This window comes from Aotus nancymaae, unplaced genomic scaffold (assembly GCF_030222135.1).
Source record: "Aotus nancymaae isolate 86718 unplaced genomic scaffold, 86718_ANA_hifiasm-v0.15.2.pri h1tg000011l, whole genome shotgun sequence".
Taxonomy (NCBI): Eukaryota; Metazoa; Chordata; class Mammalia; order Primates; family Aotidae; genus Aotus; species Aotus nancymaae.
In genome coordinates, this window is record NW_026988422.1 from 21,316,775 (window position 1) to 21,335,716 (window position 18,942).

The 18,942-nt window shown below is 41.5% G+C and overlaps 1 protein-coding gene and 1 long non-coding RNA gene across 5 annotated transcripts in view; one reads left to right on the plus strand and one right to left on the minus strand.

Moving 5' to 3' along the window:
* Nucleotides 1-18,942, minus strand: part of HGD (homogentisate 1,2-dioxygenase) — a 54,951-nt gene that overhangs the window by 7,330 nt on the left and 28,679 nt on the right. For 3 of the 4 annotated variants that reach the window (XM_012463913.2, XM_012463915.2, XM_012463914.2), the window contains 8 exons: nt 17,054-17,113; nt 15,252-15,343; nt 12,650-12,684; nt 11,744-11,823; nt 11,079-11,178; nt 9,151-9,275; nt 6,744-6,848; nt 3,540-3,666 (listed from right to left, as the gene is read on the minus strand). In XM_012463913.2, the coding sequence (XP_012319336.2) occupies nt 3,540-3,666; nt 6,744-6,848; nt 9,151-9,275; nt 11,079-11,178; nt 11,744-11,823; nt 12,650-12,684; nt 15,252-15,343; nt 17,054-17,113 (724 nt within the window). The remainder of the gene's footprint in view (nt 1-3,539; nt 3,667-6,743; nt 6,849-9,150; nt 9,276-11,078; nt 11,179-11,743; nt 11,824-12,649; nt 12,685-15,251; nt 15,344-17,053; nt 17,114-18,942) is intronic. The other variant, XM_012463916.2, reaches the window with a different exon arrangement.
* The window catches only part of LOC135274222 (uncharacterized), a 31,577-nt gene continuing 19,733 nt past the window's right edge, over nt 7,099-18,942 (plus strand). Inside the window, exon 1 of the long non-coding RNA XR_010342007.1 lies at nt 7,099-7,236. This is a non-coding gene — a long non-coding RNA (uncharacterized LOC135274222). The remainder of the gene's footprint in view (nt 7,237-18,942) is intronic.

Here is an 18,942-nt window from a genome sequence, read left to right on the forward strand (position 1 = left end):
AACCAAGGACAGAGCAGAGAGATGTGGCAGTGACAACCCTTACAAAATCAAACACTGGACACGATACATGCCTGCCCTTCTGGCTTACATGTGAAGTATAACCAAGTCCCAAATACTTTTGTAATTGACTAAGCAGCCACACTCACCCTGCTCAGAACAGAAAGCTACTGCAGGCCCCTACAAAGTGAGTAAGAGTGTGTGAGTTCCTGCTGAGAGGTGAGACCCAGGTCATGCTCTACTTGTTTCTCTATGAAGTGAAAATACAGAAAAAGAAGTAAATGTAAGCATAAAGTGTCGGTTTTAAAAACAGTTCTGTTCATGACTTAAATTTGGTGTCACACTCCTTGCTCTAGTATGTGTCCTCAGGGTCACCTTCATTGCTTAATTTTAAGAAGACAGCAAAATAGAATTCAGCTTTGATCTGAATATGAATTTAGAGAGAAATGAGCTTGGTGATGACATTTCTATATCATTTTCTATATTTCAAAGGACAGTGGGAGGATAGACCTTGCCTTTCTGATTAAAGCTGAATCTATTTGACTAATAGATTAAGATGACATTAAGATGACTGGAGGCAATATTTCTCCAAAAATAATTCTCCATTTTCTCTTATAATAAAGTCACATCAAAGTAGCAAAGATTTTGAGTATTGCCAAAGCAATATTTTTAATATCTCTGGAAAAATAATTTCTAACCTGGAGTTTGATGGTTTTTCCAACTAACTCAGAGTACCCAAACCTTTACAAGATCTACCCTGGGGCCAAATTTACTTTGAGAGTCATTAAAAAACTACAGGAGGCATCTCTCAAGGCTATTTGTTTCAGGAAGTCTGAACCACAAATAAAAATGAAGGAGTGGTTTGAGAGCCTATAGCATAGTAGCAAACTTGTCTAAATCAGATGACTCTATTATCCCTCTACCTAGGGACGGGGACAAGCCCTAGGCCAGTATTTCTCAACAAGCACTCTGTAAACCTCCTTCATTATAATCCCCTTACTTGCCAATGAAAAATGCAGATTCTGGCCGGGCATGGTGGCTCACACGTGTAATCCCAGCACTTTGGGAAGTCAAGGCAGGTGGATTGCTAGAGTTTAGGAATTTGAGACCAGCCTGCGCATCATGGTGAGACCCCGTCTGTACTAAAAATCCAAAAAAAAAAAAAAAGCCCGGTGTGGTGGTACACACCTGTGGTCCAAGCTACTCAGGAGACTGAGAGGGGAGGATCACTTGAGCCTCGAGGGTGGAGGTTACAGTGAGCTGAGATTGTGCCACCTGCACTCCAGCCTGGGTGACAGAGTGAGATCTCATCTCAAAAAAAGGCAGATTCTAAGGTTCCACCTGAAAGCTAATAAGCTCTTTGGAGGTAAACTCTGAGAATAAACTTCTAAGAAAAGGCTAAGTGTATATCACCGAATATTCTCAAAGTGAGGCCCCTAGAACACTAGCATCAGCATCACTTGGGAACTTGTTAAAAATGTGAATTCTTAGGCCCTATCCTGGACCTACTGAAGCAGAAATTCTGAGGATGGGGCCCAGTAATCTGTTTTAACAAGCCTTCCAGCTGACTCTGATACATGGTAAAATGTGAGAACCACTACAGGTACACAGAGTAACCTCAATAAAAGAACAAGACTGAAACGGTGAATTATTAAGGAGTAGCATGTGAAGTACAGACTATAAGCCAGGGCAATTTTCTCTCCTTGACAACAGGATCTCTAAGCCACTAACTTCCAGGAGGAGAAAAGTTAGAGTCTTTAGTAGGGTTGACATTTTTTTAGAAAGGACTTATGATGCTATTTACAAAATAGCTAGTGTCTTTGCAGTGGTAACTGATTATTTTCTTTTCTCTACCATGATGGCGTCATCTGAAAAAGGGGATGCTGGCATTTGACCATGGAGTGGCCTTCTTCCATCCTGAGAGCCTTCATTCCTGATGTTATAAAATAGCTTAATTGGCCATTCAGTGTACTGTTGTATTCTGTTTAGCCCTGGCACCTGGGACCTGGTATATAGAGAGAGGGACCTCATATAAACAGAAGGCCCTGGGGTTTACTAAAGAAGAGAATTTGTTTTCTAGAAAGTTCCAGGTGGAATGCCTCTTACAGTCTACCCAGAACTCTATGTACAAAAAATGCACACTCTAGGAAGTAGAATTGCATACTGACCTTTGGTTGGATTTTCAGCTAGCTATTGCACACTTAAAATGTCAACCTCATTAAGTACAGCCATGAAGTACTTATTTATTTTTGTTGATGCATTCACTTATTAAAAAAATATTTATCAGAAGCATACTATGTATCGAGACTATGCTAGCCAATCAGTGTTTGCTCTGGCATCAGACAGCCTGCAATTAAATCCTGACTCTACACTTGCTGTGAGTCCTTGAGAGAGTTACTTAATCCCTCTTGTGTCAGTTTAATCTCCTGAGAAAAGGCGGGACAATAATACTACCTGTCTCTTACAACTGTTATAAAAATATGAGTTAGTCTTAAGAACTTATAACAGGGCCATAGATATTGGCCAATAATTATTAGGTACTACTACTAATAATATTAATAAAATAAAAATAGTAGATTTGTTAGGTCTTGTACTAGGCAACAAATGCTCTGCAGAAACTCTTTCCAGAATAGAGTGCATTCCCTAATATAGGCTGCAGTCTGCTTTGCCCTGCCAAAATAATTGGAGAAGTCACATTTCTCTCTCTCTCTCTCTCTCTCTTTTTCTTTCTCTGGTTGTCTGAACCATACTTAGGTGATAAACTTTCCCAAAACAACAGACTAACTAACAATCTCCCCAGCATTCACCATCCCCAAAAGGAAACATCCAAAATGTGAGGAAACTTGTTTAGAAGCCTTTCTAACAAGGCTTCTAATTTTTACCAGCCTTTCTGCCTCTTATGGGACAGAGAAACTGGGAACTAGGCTCAGAGTCAAGCATCACTATTGATATAGTTTGAATGTATGTTCCCTCCAAGTCTCATGTTGAAATGTAATCCCCAATATTGGAGGTGGGGCTTGGTGGGAGGTGTTTGGTTAATGGAGGCAGATCCCTCATAAATGGCTTGGTGCCACCATGACGGTTATGAGTGAGTTCTTACTCTATGAGTTCACATGAGGTTTGGCTGTTCAAAAGAGGCTGGGACTTCCTCCTTTCTCTCTTGCTTGCTCTCATCATGTGATATGCCAGCTCCCACCTTGCTTGCCACCATGATTGTGTTTCCTGAGGCCTCATTAAAAGCAGATGCCAGCATCATGCTGCTTGCACAGGCTGCATAACCGTGAGACAAATGAACCTCTTTTCATTACAAATTATGTAGCCTCAGGTATTCCTTTATAGCAACGAAGAATGGACTGACACAACTACCATCTCTTAAAGAGATTAAAGCTTGGGGATCAGCACTAGGCCCTGTGAAGCAGGATCCTGAATTCAAGCCAGGGGAGGTGTCCAGAAACAACCTAGGCATTATTCCCAATGTGTAGTGCTGACTGCTTTGTTGTCTCTTTGGCTTGCAAATGTGGCTCGGTAAAAGAGAGACTTACTATGGTAATAAGGAGGCCTGAAGGTCTTATCAGCAACCCCCCATCGAGGTGGGAAGATGACAAAATCAGCGATGGCCACTCCAGGGCGGACAGACTTAGCAGTCAACACTGTGAAAATGGATGGGTCCTGTGAACACACAAGGAGAGACTGAATGCACAATGCAAGAGTGGCGACTGGACAATGACACACATTTCATGCACACTTGAAGGTGTTTGCAAGTGATAGTCTAATTTCTTTTCATTTATTTACTTTTATTCAACTTTAATTTCAACTTTTATTTTAGATACAGGGGTACATGTGCAGGCTTGTTACACGGGTATATTGTATGATGCTGAGGTTTGGGGTAGGGATCTGATATATGGTTTGGCTGTGTCCTCACCCAAATCTCATCCTGAATTATAGTTGCCATAATCCCCACATGTTGTGAGAAGGACCGGGTGGAAGGTAATTGAATCATGGGGGCGGGCTTTTCCCATGCTGTTTTCGTGATAGTGAACAAGTCTCACAAGATCTGATGGTTTTATAAAGGGCAGTTCCCCTACATATGCTCTCTTGATTGCTGCCATGTAAGACATGCCTTTGCTCCTCCTTCACCTTCCACCATGATTGTGAGGTCTCCCCAGCCATATGAAACTGTGAATCCATTAAACCCCTTTTTCTTTATAAATTACCCAGTCTTGGGTATTTCTTCATAGCAGTATGAAAACGGACTAATACAGGATCCCATCACCCAGGTAGTAAGCATAGTAGCCAATAGGTAGCTTTTCCACCCTCCTGCTTCTAATAGTCTCCAGTGTCTGTTTTTGCCATGTTTATGTCTATGGTGCTCAATGTTTAGCTCCCACTTATAAGTAAGAACACGCAGTATTTAGTTTTCTAATCCTGCATTAATTTGCTTAGGGTTATGTTTTCCAGATGCATCCATGTTACTGCAAAGGGACAGCCTAGTTTCCAATCAAACAACAGAAGTCTGGGCTTGCCATCAAGGTGCAGTAATCACTCATGACTTTTTCCTCTTGCTGTGCTTGAAGCAAAATGAATTAACACCAGCTAAAAGGATTCTGAGCTGCTTTTTCACCCTGCTGAGCCTATATTACATGCAACCTACTACCCTGTGGGTCTGAGAACCAATGGTGCCTCAGACCCCCAGGGTAATAGGCTGCTTCTCAACCTCAGGTCAGGGTGACTAGAGTGAGATGTGCAGCAGAAGGGATGCTCAGAGCAAGGTGGAAATAGAAATGAAACAAAATCCAAGTTTTGGTGTAGATGTGCTTCTCTTTGGGAGAACACAAAGATTCCAGATTGTATCCATTGGCAGAAAAGTCTGAGAAGTGGTTCACTGCTTTCTTTGTTTGACTTTCTAGTCTAAAATATATCATTTACAACACTAGTCTTCATAGTGGTAGTGTAGAGATGGGACAGGCTGAGGGACAAGATTATGCTTTTTAAAAATTCTTCAGAATTCTTTAGTAAAAGGATTGAGATTCAATTTAATTGAAATCAACAATCATGTTCCCTTTCAGAGGGCATGCAAGAGTCTAGGGATTCAAAGATCATGGGGATTGATTCCCTGCTTATTTAGCATTAATTGGGGGAAGTGGGTGGGCAGCTAATTCTCCCTGAAAGGATCAAGGAAGGCTTCAAAGAGGAGGTGACATTTGAGGTAGGTCTTCAAGAATGAACAGAAAGAAAGAAAAAGAGAGAAAGAGGAAGGAAGGAAAGAAGGAGCACATGTACTCTTGAACATAAAAGTTTAAAAAAGAGAGAGAGGGAGAGAGAGAGAGAAACCTGCACATGTACCCTTGAACCTAAAATAAAAGTTAAAAAAAAAAAGAAAGAAAGAAAGGGGGAGTGGTGGAAGAAAGGAAGAAAGGGAGGAAGGACTAAAGAAGTGGGAAGGGAGGGAAATGACATTTTAATCACAGAAAACACATCAAAATGCACAGAGATTTTGTTAAGAGGAGAGAAGGCTAAAACCCCAATGCATTGACAGAAGGGAGAGGGGCAAGAGGTGGTTCTGGAAAATGAGTTCAGGGACAGATGGTGAACAGCATCAAACACCACGCTTCAGAGCTCAGACTTAATCCTAAGCCACGGGAAGCCTGCAAAGGTTTTCTAATGAATGCAGTGGTGGCATGATCAGAAGTGAATTTTGGAAAAATAACTATAGCAGCAGTACAGAGAAGACTGCACCTGTGTAAATTCAAATAAAAATAAACTCAACCCTTAATGCTGTGAGAGTTAACATTTCTTCATCTGTCATGGGAAATGGTCTGAAACTATTAAAGCAAAGGCAGTGAGGCGCTAATAAAGCTTTATCAGTGTCTCAGGATCCTTTTTCATGCTGTTTGTTTGGGACCTGATGTCTCACTTTTCTTTTCCCCTTTGCTTTTATTAAGAGTTGCTGCTGTTCAGAGAGATAGTTTGGTTCCCCCAAAGATAAACTGAACTGGCTCAGGATAATCTTTTGGCCTCTTGAGTCTCTGACTTCTGCTCTAATTATCCTTCCAGTCTGTGGGTTAAGTTAATCACTTATGAAGTGGGCTGCAGAATGAACTGCCCCCCGGGATCTCAGAACCAGCACTTTATTAAGTATGAAGGGTCTTGGGGGCCTGCACTGTAGACCAGGGACCTATCTGTGGTCCCCTAACTGACTGAAAAATATGACCAAGTGCATGCTCTAGAACTTCTTTGGTTTAAATTCAAGCACTGAATGTTATGAGTCACTTTAGAAGTGGGCTGTCCGCCCTAACACTGCCAAACACAGCCAGAAATGGAGGCACCGGAGTGAGCAGTCAGAGATCATAGAGGAGGCTCTGAAGTTGTGAGGTCAGAGACTTCTCCAAATTCATGAAGTTTCTTTCTCCTCATTTCACCACCAACATTAACACTTGGTTGTTTTGGGGGATACATTTTCTACAAAGAAACTAAGTATTTACCCACTTAGTTTGGCAAACAGAAGCCAGAGTATTATGAACGCCCTGTAGAGAATGAAGCTGTGTTCACAGGGGAACGTTGAGTATCTGGCTTGGCTCCCCTACTAGCTCTGTTATTTACTCCTTCACCAAAGGACAAATGACAATCTCCAGGGCTTACAACAGTGACATTGGAAATGTCAGATCTGTAATTGTCAGGGGTCTACTGTGGACCCCTCCCACCCAAGGGTTGTCTCATCCCAGGGCCCCTACAGGGTTCATACTTACTGCATGGTCAAAGGCCACCGAGTTGATAACCATGAAATTCTTCAGGTTGTATTTGTAGGGTGTATAATTCCCATGCCAGGCCACAACATTGAATGGGGAGACATCCTAATCACAAAAAGCAGGAAAGGATGATTTTACCATCTAATGCTTTTGTAGCTGTGATCCCACAATATGTACTGGGTATATCTCTCTCTTCTTTTGATTTGATTTTGTTCTTGATTTAATTTTACTGTCCTTTGGGAGAAGTATAACCCTGAATCATTTTGTGGTTGCTCCACATGCCCTCCACTTAGCCACTAATCCTTTCTGGTTCATAAGCTGCAGCTGCCTTCTGATCACACACGCAGCAGAAGCACAGCACATTCTCCAAGTATTGCCTTTTAAACAATTTTTAACCTAACTGTGAGGATCTGTGGATGTCAGCAATTCTCAAACAATCTGGGCTACCTTCTGTTTCCTGGAGCAGAGAGTACCTGCTGTGATGTTTCTCCAGGTAATTTCAGCCTAGAGGAGCTTGCAATAGACACAGTGAGTGCCTGGGTTGGTGAGTCCAGGAGAAGGGAGAAGGCCTCTAAGAGTTCCAACTCCAAGGACTTGAGACTTCAGAGCAATCCTAACATAATACTTCTTGGTCTTGTCCTGGGGTAGAAGTGTTCTGCTATAGGAAGATGGTCCCTTTTGTATCTATGGGTCTGAATACTCTAAAGATTTTAATGGAGGTGCAACTTATAGAGACATGGTTAGGGTTAACTGGAATGACTAGAAATGTTGAAGTATCTGAGCATAGCAATAGTGGGAAGACACTGCCATTCCTAGGCATGTGGAATAAGGAGGAAAATATTGTTACAGAACTTCAGCAAGAGCTAGAATTATAAAAAAGGGGGATACCCAGTGGTGTGCTGGTACATATTTAACAACTAGCACTCTGAAGAAAAATGTAAAGCATTGACATAGAGTTTACTGATTTCTAAGGTGTATATAGTCTCACCATGATCATTTTCTAGCTACCAATGTGACATTGCTGAATACAGAATTGGACAGAAGTGTGCAAATCAGCTTTTGCAAGTCACTATGAATCAGCTCCAGTATATCACTAGAGCTACCCAACAGGAGCTGAGGTCATATGGGGGATGCAGCTACTGCCAGAAACACATTCCTAAACAGGGAGGAAGCAGGGGAAGAAATATCACAATTGTCTTTCCTCTTGCCTTCCAATTTTCTGTGGGTTGAACCCAGCAGAAGCCAGCTGGTCAGGGAGCCCAGGTGATACAGTCAACCTTCTAGGACATAGATCATGGCAAAGAGGGAGAATGGATCAATGGGGACTCACACAGAGAATAACTAGCACAGGGTCCATTTGGAAAGTGCAAACCTTTCTGGAGGAGCTGCTGGCTGCTTCTAGAATTATGGTCCTCTAACAATTATATATAAACAATGATTTGGGGAACATGCTTAAAATGAATGTAGATTTCCATCCCTATCTCCAGAGGTTATCATTTTTGCAAGGCAAGAGTAGTATCTAAGGATCTGCATTTTAAACAAGCCTCTTTGAGGGTTTCTGATGCAAATAGCCCATGAATTTTGAGAGATCCTGACCCAGAGAATGTAAGAATGACAATGTGTCTGTGTCTGCTTCGAGGTTTAATTTCTAAGTGCCAAACTGGTTGACCTCTGCCGGTTGGCATTATCTCTAGATGCTGCCTAAGAAGAATAACATACCTTGGAAAATATAAGGAATAAGTCAAACAGACAAAATGAAGAAAACAGATAATGCTAAACAGAAGAGATCTTTGGGTTCTTCTTCTTATATGATTATTTTATTCTAATATTATTCAGCATATTTAGTAATATGTTATAGAGTCCATATGACATTGTTATTATTATTATTTATTAATGTCTGTGCCTTTGCTTGGTGTCCTGAATTTGCCAGCCTGGTAGTATAAACCAAACCAAGCTAATTAACTGAATTCTACTTGTTTTTTAGAATGGCCTGTATTTGAAATAGGGTGCTATTGGAGAATATAAATCTTGGCTGATCTGTTTGTTAACTCATTTCCTTATGCTGCCCATATATTATGTTTTCCATACTGTTTATAGAGACCTGCATATTGCTAAGATTTTCATTGCTTGGTGAGTAGAAAGGGCACAACCTTTGGAGTCAGACAGATATGGGTTCAAATGCTGGTTCTGCCACTTACTGTGAAATTGGTAAGCTATTTATCATTACTGGCCTTTTTCATGACTATGAAAGTATCATCGACTATAAGAACTATTTGTCTTATTTGTAGTGCCTTAGTGGTGTAACAATGAAAGGATATATGTAAAGTTTCTAACATTCGCCTTGGCAATCAGTAAGCGCTCAATCACTATGCATTTCCTCCCCTGCCTGCCAACCCTCTTACTTTACCTGTTTGGCAGCAAACAGCTTGCCCTGGTATTTATTAATGACAGTGTAACCAGCTGGTACTTGGCGATCCTCATACCAGGCAACGGGTATCAAGAAATCACGAGGATTGGCCAAGCCATTGGCCCCTAGAATACAGTAACCCAAAAGTCTTTCAGAAACTTCCAAAACATAGGAAAGATGCCCTGCGTTGCATGAAGAGAAAGGCTTTCTTTCATGTCAGGAGCTACTCTACAAATTGCTTTCATTGCCCAAAGATTCACTGGATTTCCAATTTGGTACCTTTTAGGAAGACTCAAGGAATCTGGTCAGAAAAAACATTCACAAAAACCAGCATTACCTTCTAAGATTGTGGAGTGACTATGGTTAACAAAACCATCTTATATGCATTATCTTATCATTACAGGTGAGGGGAAGGGAAGAGAGAAAGAGACAGGAAAAGAGGAAAAGGGAAGATCTGACAGAACTTCAGAACTTTTTCTTTTCAAGGAACTCTTGAATACTCTAGAACTCATTGACAGTCCTTAATCTCAGATAGGAAGGATTACAGGCTGTTGCCTTAGGCCTGCCTCTGCTCCTTAGACAGAACTCAGATTCCAAGTCTGTAAAACTGCTCTCCAGCTTGAAAAACCTGTCTGCCACTCAGGAAGAAGAAGTATTTAGGACTTGCCTGTTTACCTTTGCTTAGCAGTGAGTGTCTCCTCCAGAGAAAGAAAATAAATCAAAAGACCAAACATGAAAAACGTAAGTGCAAAAACAATTTTAACTCTGAGAGGAGCAAGCTGAGGAGTGTTTTATCATTTCCAGCTCCTGGGGTTAAAAAAAATAAGCCCCTGGCTGGTTAGTAAATTATAGATATTTTCCAGAGGATACATGTTCCATGGAACCTGAAGGCTATGCTGACTGTATAGCAGCAGGAAGCCAGAGCAGAGTGGGAAGAGTGGGCGGTGAACAGGATGACAGACGGCCCACCATGGCTCCAGCTGCCTCTTGCTGCCTCCCACCTTCCTCTGCATATTTGGATTCCTCAGGGGAGTTGACCAGAAGGCACACACTGGCCTGTCCCTGTTTGCTCTAAAAAGCCGTTGACAAGGAAGAGAAGAACTGGGAGGTGTGACCAAAGAGGAAACCAGAGGCCAATTTTCCCAGCCACTCCTTTTGCTCCAAGAGACAGTTTGAGATTAACCCCTTCTAACATTTTCACTTCCTCAAGCTTGCCAGAAGAATGGGGGCTGGGGAGGCCTTGGTTCCCTTTTGAATATTTTAATCTGCCTCCTGGGGTATGGTTTCTAGATCCTTCATAGCACTGAGTGATATACTTTTTTTGACAGCTAAGTGTGTGGATTTGGTGGGGTATACACAGAGGTTCATAGACTATGTGTCACCCAGTCCATCCCTCCTTTCCATAGGAATACAGCAGAGGCCATTTTTATGGCCTTCTCACTTTATTGTCTATAAACAACCCATTGACTGAGCAAAAAGATCTTCCTCCTAATCACAAAGCTTATTCCCACTTGTATGCTTCTGCAAAGCTGTTCCCTCTCCTCTTTACTCTCCTCAACTTTTCGTAAAGAATTAGTCAAATTCTCATCTCTTTTGTGGAGCTGTTTCTGGTGACCCTGGCCCACAGTAACCCAAACTTCTACAGTTTTTCCTGTACACACTGTGTGTGCAACCAGAAATCTACTACATGCTGTCTTTATCTCCAATGTTTATATACTATTCTAGAGAGATTTATAATGGATTGGTTTGGGTTGCTTTCTGTTTTGCATGTATTTTATGGAAAGATGCTTGGTCTAGAGAAGAATTTATCTAGAGAGAAAAGTGGAAATTTGAGTGAGATAGTGAAGAGGGAAGGATGTTTAACTTTCATGCAATTATCTGTGTCCTACATCTCAAGTGAGGCTTAGAGGCTTGTAATGAAGATTTACCAATTGGTCCAAGGTCAGGTAACTCAAAGTGGACACCGTAGACCTCCAAGATGTAGCCCCTGGTCTCCTCAAACACATCTATGCTGAACCGCATTCCTCTCTGGAATGGAAAGTAGACACTGGTGTGCCCTCTGAAATCACAGCTGTAGTTATAAAGAAGCTGCCCAGAGCCATAGCCGGTCCCACATGCAAAAATAAAGCTCTGGTTTGTTGAGCTGACTGAGAGGTGACCAGAGCAAAGATGAGTTAAAAAGCAAAACTTAATTCCTAATCACATATGTGACCCAAGCCAATTCTAGTCTACCCTCTCATTGGGTCCAGAGATAACGATAAGCCTGATTTAGTCACATTAAAAAAAAAAAAGTCAACCTTCACTGTCTCTATTGCCATTAGTGGGAATAGGGCCTTATCCAGAGTGTATGTAAATATTTAGTAAAGTGCAGTGACAAGTGGTCTGTGCTTTAGAATTATGTGCTATATTAAAACAAAGCAGGCACCCAAGCTTGCTTACTCTTCAGCACATGGAACCTTCTGCATAACTCAAGCTCCCTCCTCGTTGCCCAGACATGACAGAGAAATTTTAGAGTTGGAAATAGCAGCAGCTGAAACATCTGACTGCTCCCAAATTAGTGAGAGGCAGGGAAGAGAGGGGACACATCACCAACCTGAATGACGCAGATCTCATTGGGCTGTACAAGCATCTTGCCAAACTCGGTGTAAATGAGAAGGTTCCCTTTCTGGGGAACTGACAAAAAAAGACAGGGCAGTGGTGAGCAATTCTTTTGGTGTCATAACCATTTCACGAACAGGAAAGGCTTAAGGGCTGCGTTTGCTTTTTCATTCCAAATGAAAAGAGCTTTACTGAGTCTCTTGGGCGAAAAGATATATTCTGACAAGTTAGATTAGCTATTTTCCTATCTAGAAGAATGTGAATAAAACAATGACTCTGCTTTTGTGGTCACCAGGCAAGGAACTTGTATACGCACAATTTTGTGACATGGCCAAAAAATGGTAGCAGAAATAGGATGGAAAGTCACCCATTTCTGTTAGTTTCAGTGAAAGGCTGACATTTGCTTGTGTAACATATATACCAAAATGTTGACTCCAAAATATTGATACTAAAAAAACCATCAAATATAATAGATAGACCAGAACAATCTCTGATAGACTTTACATTTTAGATGGTCTCATGAAAATTTGAACTTAAACTGCAGTTACTGATGATAAATGGGCTTTTACTGAGCGAGTTCAAAGGCAAATACAGTTATCTTAATAAGTTAATCCCATTAGTATTAGTCTTCCTTTCTTTTCAGCTGCCCAGGTCTCCCACATCAGAAAGGTCCAGAAGAGATGGTCAAAGACAGACAGACAAAGAAATAGAAGAGGGGCTCTGAGGTACACTAGAAATCTTTTCCAGACCACTTGTGGCCTCTAGACCTCAGTCTCTGGATTGCACTAAATGAAATAAGACAGACTGGAGAATGAAGGAAAGTAATGTGCATAAAATTAGAAAGCAGCTTGTGGCCAGGGGTCAGTTAACAGTGAGCGGGTCTGAAGTCTTAAGAACTCACCAATCAAGAAGTCCCCATCTGAATTGTAAAAGCATCTGAAACATATAGAGTAATTGCTGTGATTTTCAGTTTTAACATTATCTAGATAAATTAATTCATAACACAGATTATTGTTTAGTACCTACTCTGTACCAAGCTCAGAGCTGGGTATAAAATGGGGAGCAAAATGACTCAAGCTCTGCCCTTGTGGAACCTGGAGTCTAGTGGGGAGTCAGAGAGCAATCAAACAATTACAGAACAAAATCATTGCAGCAATCAAATAACTGCAGAACAAAATCATCATTGTAATGGCCCTGTTCAAGGGAATGAAAGAATAAGGACTTGGTTAGTTTGAAGAATGAGCAAAGGCTTCTTCAAAGAAGGGACACATTTGACCAGAGATCTGAAGGCGTTATCTAGGTGAGGTTTGGAGAAAGGAAAGAATGTTCCAGGCAGAAGGAACAGCAAGTGCAAGTGCTCAGAAGGAGAAGAGCATGTGGCAGGTTGAAGGAAGTGAATGAAGGCCAGTGCGGCTCAAATGGAGACAGGGGAGTTGGCCTGATATGAAATTTGACCCAAAGAGAGGCCTCCAGAGCATTGTCATAAGGGTGTGATCTTGCCCCTGATTCATGGCTCAGGAGTTAAATGTCTTACACCACAGGTCGCTAGCCAGAAAATGTGGAGTTGAGCTTTGGACACAAACGGTCCAGTTCCAGAGGTAGTGTATAATAAGGGAAGAATGCCATTTGCATGCTTGTTTTGCAAAGCCAGTTTATAAGCTCCTCTACTTAGGAATTTTAAGCTTACACAGAACTATTAGCTGAATCCAAAGTTTGTTAGCTTGATCTGCCACTAACGGGTGGTCCTAATGGAAACTCACACAGAGTGACCTGGGATTCAAGAACAGCCCTGAAGAACCTTAGAAATTAAGGATATTCAAGAGCATATGTTCTTAGGGTCTCCTGAGGGTTGGGTCATGGGTTACTGGTCACTCATATTTGGCCCAGAATAAATAAACTCAAATATTTTACATATTAATAGTTTGACTCTTTTTGTCAACAATAATTTGGCACCTGGACACAAAGGGTCTCAGAGAATACTCAGAACCCTGAAGGAATTGCCTGAACTCAGAGCTAAGGTACCAGCAGGGGCTCATCGAAAGCCCCTTCAACTTTGGGCTTCTCCTCTGATGGAACTGTTAAGTCCCTCTGAGCCCTATTTTGTTGATGGTCCTTGATTTATTCTGAGTTTTTTTCTTTTTCCTCCTAGGAAGTTCTTGTTTAGGTTCCTAATTCTAGTTCACGGATGCATTCTAAAGGATTGTCTCCATTGTCTTTTTCTAAAGACAAGAAGAATGACCCCCTTTTGGGTACCCTTTTGGTTTCCAGTTTGAAAGTGCATTCTAAACAGTCTTCTCCATTGTTTTTTTCTCCCAAAATTTAGCTCAATTGGCTTGTCTGCACATTTGCGTGAGAAATTGAACTGTCACTTTTACAGAGAAAGGGCATTTTGTTCCTCCCAGCTAAAAGTCACCTTGGGTGTCTAGGGGCTGAGTTGCAGTGTGTGGGGGATTAATCCCCTGTGATGTGCAGTGGCCCTACAGGGAACCGCCCTACAAAAAAATAGTTTAAAAAGGTTTGTCCTGGAAATGCATATAAGAGCTGATCACTTGGCATTTTGAGGCCTCTCCGAGGTGCTAGATCTCTGGAGAAAGAAACTGAGACACATAAGAGGGTGGAAATGACTCCGTGGTGAAACACTGTGGAGTCCTGCCCACAATCAGTACACCGATCCACCACCCAAACAACTCCCAGGCCACAGTTCAGTTCCTTCTTTTAAGAAAAAAAGTGTGGGAAACAATCTAAGAACGGAGGAAAGACACGGAGAAAGATGCCTCTACTTGCAAGCGTTTGTGTAAAATGGAAAAGTTCAAGGGCATGCCAGGGTTTCTAGTACTCCAGCTGGTTACATATTACAGTCTGTTGTACACATTTTAAACTGATGGGAAAATTACATCATTCAGAGCCCAAAGGTCGACCTGCAACTACAGAGTTCCTAAGTTCTCTATTTCTCTGTTTTCTTTTCTTTCTCCTTTAAATGTGCTGTTATTTTTCTACTGAGACAAAAAACTACTGTTTGATCTAATGTACACCCTACATGTATTGATTGATGTCTTATGTCTCCCTAAAATGTATAAAACCAAGCTGCAGCCCAACCACCTTGGGCACATGTTCTCAGGATCATATTTGGCTGAGGTCACTCATATTTGGCTCAGAAAAATCCTTGAAGTATTAAAAAACAACAACAAAACAATATTTGGACTCAAAGTCAAATGCCTTTCAATCTACTCCTACATTCCAGGGCTCCCTCCTCCCTTTTCTGTTTACATTGCTATGTGATGTTCTTGTTTATATCATGGGTACCAGTCAAGATAAATGCCTTTTGGCTCATTTATTATCATTGTCAATAAATATATATCAATATTGCCTTGAGGAAAAACCAAATAACAAAAACAACTATGTATGTGCATATGTGACTTCACAAGAGCGAGATCTGGAGTTTACCTTCTGGCCGACAGCCCTTAAGGGATGGGTATATCCTAGTCTAGAACCTAGCCACTTACCTGTTCTCCATGGAGGTATTACAGAGGAAAATGTGGATAGCAATCCCATTGTTAGACTTTATGTCTCCAGCTCCACACAAGGTGTGCAGGCCCTGGGAGAGAGCCACAGGAGAGGGAAAGGTTAATGTGAACAGTGCCCAAGAGACAGCCCTTCCACTGGTCCCTGATGGTCATGAAGAACATTTCTACTAGGGTCTTCCCTTCGGGACCAGTGGGACATTTGGAATCCAGGCAGCCTCTGAGGAGCCTGAATTTACTGATTCATGTTTGGTAGTTTGTGGTTTACCCTAGTCTCCAGGCATGGCCTAAATCTGGGTTGTCTTAGTGGCTATATCAGAAGAACTTACAGAGCATCAGTTCATTACTTGGTATTTTATCAGTTTGATGGTTGACATCAACTGGAAGAAGAGAGTCTGTTGGAGGTACTATCAGGCATCTACGTGGCTCAGGGAGGAAGGCTGCAGCATCAGGGACCAGTTAAGGCCCCTCAAGTACACTCCACTATGGGCAGCCCTCTGCTTATGAATAGGGTTGACCTAATCTCTCTGGAACAGGGCAGAGGACTGCATTCTGACAGACTGCAATTCTCTCTTCTGTGTGACCAGATGATCCACAGTGCAAGAAACCTTAACACATGGGCCTTCTCAAAACAGCCCTCAGCCCCAAACCTGCAGATGTAGAGCACAAAGGAGGGAGCTCTGCTCCTCCAGATATCCACAGTTCACACAAGAAAGGGGATGGGGCTATTGTTTTGTATTTTAAATCAATTTGTAAGTTTAGGGTATATTTAAGTTAGTCTACACAAGGTTTGGAGTACTTAATAAAGATGAGAACTTCAAGATGATTCCAACAATTTGTCCTATGGTTGGGCACTTGGACTGTCCCTAAGAAAGCCATGAGCTGAAGGTGGTCTGTGGAAACCTCCACTGGTTTCTTTGAGCCCCACTTCCTTAGAGCTCCTTTCTCCTCTCTCCCAGATACTCCTTACTCTGGAGTTATTCCAGTACTCCTAGCACCTATAACTACCGAACAGAGCTTCCAATCAGCATTGCACTAACTAGAGTTGCCTTGCTGAGCTGATGCCATTCTAGCCCAATCTACTTCAGGAAGATAATGAACTTGGATGGGAAATATTTTCTATTTATTTTTGCTAATCTCTGAGTGAAATTTATCATTTCCTTAAACTAATATGAATGTAGGCAACAAACCATAGCAGGATAAGAGGTGCCTGTAACTTTATCAATGATAAAAATAATGGATATCACATTATAGTTGTTATAGATACCTCAAAGTATATTTATGCTGATACCATAATTATTATATGTTTTCCATAGATATTATGATTTAGCACATTAACAAGAAAGCATATATATGACTACAAATCAAATTTGTTTTTAATGGTATTTTTGTCATTATATTTCAATATCATTAGTTTCTTTGTAATTTTATATAATTTATTTCATACATTTATAAACAAAGACATCATCAGACTATCAAAACAGGCAAAAAGGTTCAAAGCCCCTGTTCTAGCCAAAAGAAAGGAGCTTAAGTAGAAAAATGTTCAATTGCCATTGGCCTTTCTGAGATATAAATAGTTAATGAGTACCTTTTGGTGTCAGGGGCCATATGGTTTCTGTAAGTAAGACATCCCTCCGCCAGCCCCCAAAGCATATGCAGATGGTTTTGTCTCTGCTGCCTCCTGATAGGGCTGCTTCTGCTTGGAATTCAGCCTGCATATGGTTGGCTCACTCACCACAGAAGAGAGGAGAGCAGTAGGAAGTGCATAGATAGGACTGACTTACACTCACAAAGTCCACTTTCTTTTGAGATGCTTTTGGAATCTCAAATGGTTTCCATCTAAGCTGGAAAAAAATACACATACAGAAAAATTACTTCACAAAGGGAAACCATAGACCTTCTAAATAAATAGCATCAATTACACAGAAGAGAAAGGAAAGCTGCTCCCTCTGTGAGGCTCTACTTGTGATTTTGTTATTTTAAAATGATTATCCATCATTTTCTTAAAGGGACTCTGTTAGTGTGTATGTTATTTGTGCATGCACACGTGTGTGTGTGTGCTTAAAACTATATGAATATAGACTGCTTTTGTTCCTTAGCACTTTAAATTATAAAAATAAAAGAAAACCATTGCTTCCTCTTTTGGAAGCTATTTGTTTCTTTTAACATTTTGCTCAGGCACATCAGTGAGTTCTGACTGATGCTGCTTTTTATGCTATTTATAATCAGCTCCCTTTCCTGGCATGCCAGTCTCTCTGTGTGGGCTCCTGACACTGCAGGGGAAGGTTCTACTTCTACTTCAAGCCCTTAGAGTTTTAAATTTTTTTTTTTTTTTAAGAGAAATAAAGAGCACCCAGCTGAGATTGGATTTGGTAAATGCCGTACCAGGTTCAGTTGCTTCATGAAACCCCATGTTTATCCCTAGGCTGCCTGAGAGTTCAGTTTAAATCACAACAATCTTTAATTTAATAATGAAGTGATCAAAGGAAGTAGGGAGGAAAATCAGCAGGTTTAGGCCCTTCTTGAAGTGTCAGTCCAGTATTTGTTAATCAACTTGGCAGCAGGCCTGACCTAGCCAGGCTGGCAGCTGATAAGCCCAGCTGCCACATCTCATGGAGTGACCTGCACCCTGAGGACCAGCTCCATTGGCTGCAGCACCTGGTCAAGGTGGGCTTGGCAGGGCCTCCATCAGGTCATAGGGCTCAGCTCATTCTGTATTTCAGGAAGGCAGCCAGATGGGAAAGGAAGCAGCAAGTGGAAAAGGCAGCCCTGGGATTATTCTGTCTCTTTGACATACACCGTCAGGCAGCAGCCTTCATTTCTTCAAAGTAAAGCAGGATGATCACATTCTAAGATGCTTAAAAGGGATGTAAAATGTTGATTTGGGAAACAGTGCTGCAATCATGCTTCAGAAAGAAATAAATGCTTTAGGATGAATTCCATTAAGGGTGGTATCTCTTGGGGGTGTAATGGGGGACCTGAGAGCAAGAATCTAGGAAATAGTTTCTCAACCTTGGCACTACTGACATTTTGAACCAAATAATTCGTTGCTGTTGGGAGGTGTTTGGTGCATTGCACAATGCTTAGCATCATCCATGGCCTTCCCCCCACTAGGTTCCAGTGGCATTCCACCAAGTTGTGACAACCAAAAATGTCTCCAGACATTGCCAAACATCACTTGGGGGGAGATTTTCCCCCAGGTGAGAACAAGTGACCTAGGAGGATATTTCCCTAACATCAGGAAGTGCCACAGCTAAGCACTGCTGGATTTTTTAGGGGAAGTTCTGTTCTACCACTAACCATTACCTGCTGCTTCATTCTATAATAACAGAGCAGAGTTTTTATACCCAGGAAGATTGCCAGGAAGACAATACTACCTAGAATTTTAGTTTCAGAAAGAAAATCCAGGAAGAGTCATCTTTCTGGATTTCCCAGTAGAAGGGATTTAAGTATCAGATCAATGGTTGTCTGGGTAACCTTTTAGCTCTATCCAGACATTCTCAATCCTGGCCACCCATGAGAATCACATGGAGAACCTTTGAGAAAAAGACCAAATTAAATCAGAATCTGTGAAGGTGGGGCCCAGACATTGGTATTTTATAAAAGTTCTTCTAATGTGCAACTAGGGTTTAAGAATCAGCACACCCAACCCAGAGGTTCTGTGATTCTTGTA